The sequence below is a fragment of the Morus notabilis genome, unplaced genomic scaffold (assembly GCF_000414095.1).
Source record: "Morus notabilis unplaced genomic scaffold, ASM41409v2 Scaffold42, whole genome shotgun sequence".
In the NCBI taxonomy this organism is placed as follows: Eukaryota; Viridiplantae; Streptophyta; class Magnoliopsida; order Rosales; family Moraceae; genus Morus; species Morus notabilis.
The window spans coordinates 6730-16066 of record NW_010360565.1 but is presented as its reverse complement, the minus strand read 5'-3'; the positions used below and the strand labels follow the sequence as shown (position 1 = coordinate 16066).

General features: G+C 33.7%; 2 protein-coding genes across 2 annotated transcripts; one reads left to right on the top strand and one right to left on the bottom strand.

Moving 5' to 3' along the window:
• The first annotated feature begins 1600 nt into the window (after positions 1 to 1600).
• Positions 1601 to 3074, top strand: LOC112091348 (zinc finger BED domain-containing protein RICESLEEPER 2-like). The gene is made up of 3 exons (XM_024164757.1): positions 1601 to 2222; positions 2343 to 2891; positions 3007 to 3074. The coding sequence occupies exons 1-3, from the start codon at positions 1601 to 1603 to the stop codon at positions 3072 to 3074; spliced, it is 1239 nt and encodes a 412-aa protein (XP_024020525.1).
• A 1381-nt stretch (positions 3075 to 4455) lies between these two features.
• On the bottom strand, positions 4456 to 7511 carry LOC21408980. The gene is made up of 9 exons (XM_024164756.1): positions 7381 to 7511; positions 7210 to 7271; positions 6830 to 6920; positions 6356 to 6442; positions 6119 to 6172; positions 5598 to 5776; positions 5214 to 5296; positions 5012 to 5112; positions 4456 to 4857 (listed from the first exon to the last, which is right to left on the bottom strand). Exons 1-9 carry the CDS (start codon positions 7426 to 7428, stop codon positions 4606 to 4608), a joined length of 957 nt encoding a protein of 318 aa, XP_024020524.1. The 5' UTR covers positions 7429 to 7511; the 3' UTR covers positions 4456 to 4605.
• Between the last annotated feature and the right edge of the window lie 1826 nt (positions 7512 to 9337).

Below are 9337 nucleotides of genomic sequence, written 5' to 3'. Positions count from 1 at the left end.
AATGACTATATCAAATGGACACTTCGCAGTTTAGAAGTAATTAATGTCTGTAATTTCGAGAGTTCAATTCTAAGTTTATAGTGGAGTAACTATTGGAATTAATAGAATTAATTAATTAATTAAAGTGTTTAATTAATTATTAATTTTATTAGAGCTCGGGATTATAGGTCCATTAGTCCCCGCATTATCCTTGTAATTCTACCAGACACAAAGGGCAAAATGGAAATTTTAGAATTACAGAATTCTAAAATTGAATACTCGAAAAATAATTAATTGAGAATTAATTATTATTTAAATAATGTGATTATTTAAATTTGAATTTGAACACATCTAGTTTTATCCATTTAAACTTATTTGATAAGTTGTTCAATTTAGAATTCAAATTAATTTAAGTTTGACTTAAATTCGAATTTGAATTTGAATTAAAATTGGACTACTAGATAAAGGATAAAATCTCTTCCTTCCCTATCTGTGATTGGCGCCACACACAGGGTAAAACCCTAGTGATGTGGCCGGCCACTTAAAGGATAAAGGGAAGGGATTTTTTGTTCCAAAATTTAAATTGGAGATAGAGATTTGCTTATGTTTTGAAGTTTGACTTCTACTCTTTAAATATGAGAATGATAGAAAATTGTGGACACAATTTTTGAAACATTTTTTCTGCCCTAAATTGTTTGGTGGCCGAAATTCATAGAGGAAAAAAAGAGGGCAAATATTTTTCTCCAAAAAATTCCACATCGTGCATGCGTTGGTGTTTGTAGAAATTGGAGTGTTTGAGAAACCTGTTTTGTCTCACGTGTGCCCACACACACGTCTACGTGGAATCAAGAAATTGACGTGGAAGACTTTGGTATTCTAAACACAAACTTGGAGTAAGGACTGTTCGTGGTCAAAGAACTCAAGTTATCATCCGAGTCGGCTTCCAGGTATTTTTCCGGATTGAGTTCTTGATGTAAATTAATGTGATTAATTTATTCGTGCATAAATTAATATAATCTATAGAGTATCTCAAAAGTTTTTCTGAAATTTTTGTTATACACGATACGCATCTCCCCGCCACGCTTCCGCACCCGAATTCGATTCGGGAACCAACAATACCCATATAGGAACCAAGACAAAAAGTAAAAAACTCTGAGTTTCCAAACAAACACTGAAACTAGGAGTAGTCTTGTTGCTATAGGCTTTAACAAGGAGCGTTGTAGAAAAACGTTAGCAAAAATGGTGATCGTAGATGAGCTTTCATTTAGGTTTGTTGAAGGTGAAGGATTTAAGAATTTTTTTCCAAGTGACGAAGCCTAGGTTCTCTATCCCCTCCTGTGTTACGATTGCTAAGGACATTCACCAACTTTTTTTGGAAGAGAAGAAGAAACTAAGGGCTGAATTTAGTAAGGGCAGTCAAAGGATTTGCCTAACAACTAATTGTTGGACATCCTTGTAAAATATTAATTATTTGTGTCTAACTGCACACTACGTTGATAGTGAGTGGACTTTGCAAAAAAGGATTATAAACTTTTGTCAAATTTCAAGTCACAAGGGAGAGAGTGTTGGTAAAATCATTGAGTCATGTTTGCATGCTTGGGGTATTGAGAGAGTCTTCACTATGATTGTTGATAATGCCTCCTCAAATGACTCCATGATTACCTATTTGAGAAGAAAGATTAAGGGGTGGAAAGGAGTTATTTTAGGTGGAGAATTTCTGCATGTTAGGTGTTGTGCCCATATAGTGAACTTGATTATCAATGAATGTTTAAAAGACCTACATGATTCCATAGCTACCATTCGTAACACTGTGAGGTATGTGAGGTCTTCTCCGGCTAGGTTGCTAAAATTCAAGTCATGTGTGGAGCGAGAGAAAATTGAATACAAAGGTCTCGTATGCTTAGATGTCCCTACTAGATGGAACTCCACCTATATGATGTTAGATGCAGCCATTAAGTTTCAAAAAGCTTTTGAAAGATATGAAGAGGAAGATGACAAGCTTGTGTCTTATTTTCGGGAAGATGAGGAGGGGAAGCGGAAGATTGGCCCGCCACTTGATGATGATTGGGAGAATGTTAAGGTGTTTGTGAAATTTCTAAAGACTTTTTATGATATAACTTTGAAGTTTAGCGCCACTTTGAATGTCACTTCAAATTCTTACTTTCATGAGCTTTGTGAGATGCAAAACCAACTATCTGAATTAAGCAAACAAGAGGATTCAATGCTTTCATCCATGGTTGTGAGTATGAAAAAGAAGTATGACGAGTATTGGGGGATGTTGAGAATATAAATTGTCTTCTCTTTATGTCTGTTGTACTTGATCCTAGGTACAAAATGGATTATTTGACATATTGTTTCTATAGTGTATGATTCTTGCACTTCTGGAACATTAGCAAAGAATGTGAAGGATACTATGTACCGGCTACATGAGGTTTATAGTGGGGACAATAGTGAATCTGTGGCTAATGAAAGTAGTGGGGAGGCAGCAACAACAAGTACAACGGAGGCAAAAACGGAAGTAGAAGGAAAAGGGTGTTTGTGGAGCTCCTTTGTTAGGAAAATGAAGGAGAAGAATGTAAATGCGTACAAAAATGATGTGGACAGATACCTGACAAACCCTATGGAGGATCTAACTCGGTCAAATTTTGATGTTTTAGATTGGTGGAAGAATAATGCAACTAATTACAAGGTTCTCTCACTAGTTGCAAGAGACATTCTTGCCATTCCTGTTTCAACGGTAGCCTCAGAATCTGCTTTTAGTACCAGAGGCCGCATCCTCGATTCCTTTAGGAGTTCATTGAGCCCCAAGATGGTGGAGGCATTGATTTGTACACAAAATTGGCTGCATAGTCGTCAGTACATCAATCTTATTGACGTGGAAGACTCTAATGAATATGAAGATATTGAGTCAGGTAATCTTTTTATGTTTTACTTATTTTTTTTTAATTTTATTTCATCTCCTTGTTGTTTATTTTGTTGTTCTAAACTTGATTCTGATGATTTTTTTTGTTATGTTTTCTTCTCAAGATTTGTCAAATTCTGTTGCAAGTTGCGAGGGGCAAGTTGGGAATGAAGGTGCTATTATTCTGGATTAAACAGTTTAGAGTGGACTAAATTTCCTATTTTGTGACTTTTTTTATATGGACTGTTTATTCTGGATTAAACTGTTTATTTTATATGGACTAATTTGCTTCTCAAGATTTTATTTCATCTCCTTATTGTTTATGCGTTTGGACTGTTAAAAGAGGTATGAAGTCATAGATTAAAATTGGTTTTCACCAACCCGAGTAACCCGACCCTACCCGAGGTCACCCGAAAGGTTGTGGGTTTGTAGATTTAAGAGAGTGTCGCGGCCCAAAATTTTCTCAACCCGCACTGGTCGGGTAGGCTCAATTTTTCGGCTCAACCCGACCCTACCCGGCCGATTTACACCCCTAACTGTAACGTCCCTTCTAAACAAGCACTTAAAAACACATTCGTTTGTGAAAAACGTTAATTAAAATAAATAATATTACTTAATAAATAAATAATATCTATCACAAATATAATTTTTGAATATAATTCTTAATATTATAAATTTTATTTCTTAAGATTCTTAACTTGTTATGAGATTCTAAACCATTCTTGCTCAGTTAATTGGAACTTCTATTTTAGCACTTGTTTACATCATGAGAATTATATAAGCGCAAGTAAATTATAAATAATTTCCACTTTTAAATAATTTTCTTTAACATTTAAAGTCTTCTTGTATAACAATAATCTTGTGTTATTAGAATCTCTTTCATATGGTCCCTGTCATAAAATCTCTTATTCCTTTAGGATTTGGCCTTTATCGTATTTCAATCAATTCATAATAGATACAAGATTCACATCATTTTTAGAATTATTATCTAATTGCATAAAATTCACATCATACTTAGAAATACTTTCTAATTCTCATAAAAATATGTCAACAATAACATATATAAATTAAAAATATATTATTTTCTAAATGATGTAGTGAAAAGTCTACTTAGCAAAGAAAGCTCTTTCTCCATCTCTCTCTTAACATTTTTTTTTGTTTGCTCTCTTCCATTTCGAGCCTATAAGTTGGCTTGATATTCTATGAGGCATCACATATACATAAAGCACCATATACACGTACGGCAATCAGTGAGATGATTAATCATTATATTAACTTACATATTGAATGCCACCTCTTGCTTATTGATGACTAAGGCTGATAGAACTTCTCTTACAAATCCACCTCATGCTTAACATCTCCAATTATCCATATTTAATTTTCCAATCCTTAACACTTTCCAATTAATACTACCTATATAATATAAATATCCTCACTATGACCACAGTAGATACTAATTCATGTGACACCTAATTAATTTTACTAAGTTTGTAGCTCAAAATTTCTAGATGTTACATGTACCAAAGCTGAGAGAGGAACAAAATAATTAAAAATGCATGGAATATGATGGATTAAGGAATCTATTATTATAGAGAGACAGAATTTTTACAACAAACAATCCATTTCAGTTAATTTGGCTTGTCTAGAACAATAAAACTTATTCAAAATTATATCAACGTTCATGGTTTTTGAACTTCAAAGAGTAAAGTAAAAGAATTATTCTTTCATAGAAAAGATCTAGACAAGGGAGGCCCCTTCTTCTCATCCAAGATCGCTAAAGCTTGAGACTTTTTAACGGCCTCTTCTTCCATTTCCACAAGTTGACGGCAAAAAGTTTCTGCATCCCTCGCCTCTTCCTTCAACGAGAAGCGATACTCCCTCCACTGGTACTGAGCAACACCATCCTTTACTACTGGACTAGAACCCTTTCCCAACACATCGAATCCCTTTTGATCGGTAGATAACACGTATGCATCCTTCACAAAAACAAGTAAATAATTACCTCATAAAAAACAATTTATGAATTCTATATTCTGCTATGGCATTGTGTGTTTCCGAATTTATCATGTAGAACATAGAAGATGTTATCAAACAATAATCATACATCTCAATTATTCATGCACACCTCACCTTTATATTCGCATTCAAGTGCATGAAGCAAAAAAGCATCAGTGCACGACGCCTTGCTTCACTTTGATTAATTCCATCAATTATCTTTGCAGAAAAAGGTGCTGTGAATGAGAGACATGATAGATTAGTGAAACTATATGCACACTCTAATGTTTACAACACAGAAAACCATACCTTAGAAAGTATATGAGGCCGGTTTTACCTAATTGATCTGCCTTAAAGGTATGCATATCTTCCAAATCAACTTTGTGGGTGCCTCCATTGGTATCGATGAATACACATGATCTGCAAAATAAGAATCTCGAGTTAAAGGTCCTTGGCATTGAAGTTGCGAATTGGTTTTCTTTGAAAACATAAGATCTGTATAGTAGATCTAGATTTAAGCCCTCTCTCATCAAAGACTCAAGGATATAATGAGGAATGAGAAGAGCTACATTCCACTGCTCCTATGTTAACAATGCTCAACTATCAATAAATTCTTTCCAGTAAACAAAGGAAAAAAGGGGAAAAAAAAAAGAAAAAGAAAAAGAAAAGTAAAGTCCGAAGCCAATAGTTCAGGACACTGTCCAGAGTGAGAGTTTCTTGCCTTGGGTTGAACTTATAAACCGTATACTTTGCATCCTCTTCCAAGAGATCCTTAAGGTTTTTGCTTCGTGAGGTACTAGAATTATCTGAAGAACTTAATACACCAGAGACTGTGTAACTAGACTCGCCAATTGCCTTCTTCTCAGAGAGTATGACTTCTTCAAGGCTTTCTGCCGCAGACTGAGGGACAAGGAAAATATGGTCAAATTTGTAAAATTATTGAAAAACCATGGTGCTTGAACAATTTGAGTTTAAAGTGTCAATTTACAGTGTGTTGATCAAGCTGCAATTTGACACTTGAAGTAAGAAAGTTGACAGAAAAAATTCTTAAATATTTCTGAATCCACCAATACCAAGTTGCCACTTTTATCAAATATACACGCGTGAATTTATGCGTGTGCGCACGCATGAAGTGGACCGTGGTTTAGTATTTTCGACAGTTTATGACATCAAATCAGTTTAGATTAAGGTATACATGACTTCCAAACAATCAATGAATATTAAAAAGTGGCAATAAAGAACCTTTTGATCTTTATAAGGCACAACATCCCCAGTTAGAGCAACTCGAGCTGGTAGCTGCAGGACAAAAACAAATCATTTTAGGTGGTTGTAGTAAAGTATACAGCTCAATTGATTAAATAAATCCCTCATTTTATATCTTCAAATCGTAAACTTCAAACATTCAAGCTCAACAAATTACACCATAAAGCAATCAAGCTAAAAACAAAACAAACGATAGAGCAAGAAGTGGTCACCAACCTTTTCTATCGATTTAAGTAATGCTGCCAGTCGTCCAGGGAAGGGACTGGCCACGGAAAATGAACCACGTTCGTCGATGATTGTGTTCTGGATGAAGAAAGAGAAGGAAATAAGATGTCAGACTATCACTAGACAATCAACTGGAGCATATTTTATTTCATGTTATAAGGTAGTCTCCAATAAAGATTCTTAACTCTCCTCACAACAGCTACATGCCTATTAAGTTCACGGTAAACTTGGTGGGGGCATAAACATGTTGGGAATTGCATATCCTCATGAAAACACCATCAATGTTCATACATCTCCAAAAAGAAATGGTGGGATATCAACAAATTTTCTTTTTTCATAACTCAATTTGCATTATTTTTCTCCAAAACAATAAATTCTTTTAAGAAACCAAAAAAAAAAAAAAATACTAACAAAATAAAACAAAGCACACACACACATAACATATCATAACATATATGGACATACCACATTATGCAAGTCCTTCTCGGGTATCCAAATATATGGCTTGCCTTTCCTGAGTATGTAGTTAACCTTTGATGTGTGGATGTTCCCCTTGCTGAGACATCCATACAGAAAAATGAGCCACACACACACACAAATAAATAAATAAATAGATAAAATAAAAAACGAATACATCAGCTTAAAGGAAACACCAGAAATCTCAATCATCACAAGGACGTCATCAAAGCAAAATTTATGAATGCTTGTATTCAGCAGACATGGTTCCTTAACTCTACCAACCGGGATTGCTCTATAATCTATATAACAGCCATGCAGTTCTATTCAGTTTCATATTGTTATTCAAGTTTAACTTCAAAAGAAGGGAGTTTTAACGAAATGGGTACCTTCCTTTAGCGTCAGCTTTGATGGTGTTAAGGTGGCCTTGCCAGTTTGACGCTAATATACCCTGAAAAAAAGTACAAAACTTGAGCGAAAACTATCTTTGTGCGACCAAATAATGAAGTGCCGTTATAAGAAAAAGGCTGCAACAATTCGTATTGAGAGAGAGAGACGACCTTGCACTTTTGAGCAAAGGTCAAGACCGTCGCCTTGTTCCCCTTCATGATTCACTTCGTTTTCGCAATGTCGCACACCAAATGCTCGACGAAATTACCTTTTTTAGCGTCCGTGAGCGTCTTTAATTAGGGCCAAGTGGTCTCTACCGACGGTGTTTAAAATTTAAATTTTATTATAATAAAAAATTCTTAAAAATAATCACATATAATTTTTTTATTATAATTAAAAATTTTAATATAAATTCAGATCCTAATTTAAATTAAAAATTTAAATTAATAAATTAAGCTTACTCTTTATATTTCTTGGACAGGTGGCGTTAACACGCTCTTAGTAGTTTATTAAATGGATCTAGATGCTGACACGTTCATTTATTGGAGGCCGTAACAGATGATCCAACCTTTTTTTTTAATGTGGGGGGTGTGGAACATTCAAGGATGAAAATATCCACATTTGCATAGATATTTTTGTGGAAATTTTTATATTTTAAAAGTACCACTATGAAAATAGAGATGTATATTTTTCACATAATATTTTGAAATTTTTAAGATATTTTTGTAAATATTGATATTTTAGCGAAAAGTTTTATTTTTGAGTAAAACGTAATATTAAATGATTGTGAAACGTAATATTAAATGATTGTGTATCGTAATTTTACAAAAATTTCGCAGAAATATCGCTACAATTTTCACAAACATTTTTGCAACTATATATATATATGTTACTTTTCAAAAAAATAAAAAATAAAAAATATAGTATGTCTAAAATTATATAAGAAACTATTCAAATTCCGTGCCGATATCATTATTGTCTAAATTAAAAATGTGTTCAACATACCTTTGAACCTCCTATAAACTCCTTTTGGGATTGATAATTTATCATCATGTATGAAACCATATATGTATGATTTATGTATTATGTTGACTTTCAACTACTTTACTTAATTTGTGAATGTATGCTTAGTATTTATGGTATTATAATCACAATTTACCTTGCATATTTATCAAATAATTGATATTTTGATTAATAATTTCATTTAATTAATGCATTAATATAAATTTTAAAATTTTTTAAATTCTCATTTAAAAATAAAATGTTTTAATATGAATTTTTATTTTTTACATTAATTGCCATCAATATCGATAATTCTGTAAAATTTAAGTACCAATATTTATGTAAATATCAATATTTTCATTTTGGGAGTATTCATATTTCAGACCTTAAACTAGCCACAGTAATTCTTTACAGCTAGACCACTGCGTTGAATAGTACTAATGCCTTTGGCAAACAGTACAACAGTAAAAGATGTATTTTTTTTTTTCTTTTTTGGATGGAGAGCTTTTTACGGGAGGGTATATTTCATCATATGGCCTATTTATAAACTTCAAAAATTGTTGCAACGTGGCCCTCTTTTTTATCAAATTTACTCTAAAATTTTGGTTGAATAAAGGGTGTTTAGTATGACGATTCGTGTCATAATTTAAATTATAGTTCATGACTCGTTATAATATTTTCTCTCATAAAAAATATACGTGAATCGAAAATAATTCTGAATATGTGAACTAAATATCAAGCTCAAAAATTACAATTTTTTGTGTCGTAACGGGCCCCATTAGCCGTTAGAGCGAAGCTCTCTTCACAATCTGCAATGGCCAAAGGAACGCTTAAAACTTTTGGTGTGTAACGGCGCCTATCAACCGATAGATCTAATCCTTGTTCGCGCTCTACAACCGCCACAGGAATGGCGACATCTTTTGGTGTCGTAACGGGGCCCATCATCCGTCATATCGAAGCTTTTTTCGTGCTCTACAACTGCCACGAGAATGGGGACAACTTTTGGTGTCGTAACGGGGCCGGCCCTTCAGACGTTATATCGAAGCTCTCTTCGCGTCCTACCACCACCACTAGAATGGCGACAACGTTTGGTGTTGAAACGAGGCCCATCAGCCGTTAGATAGA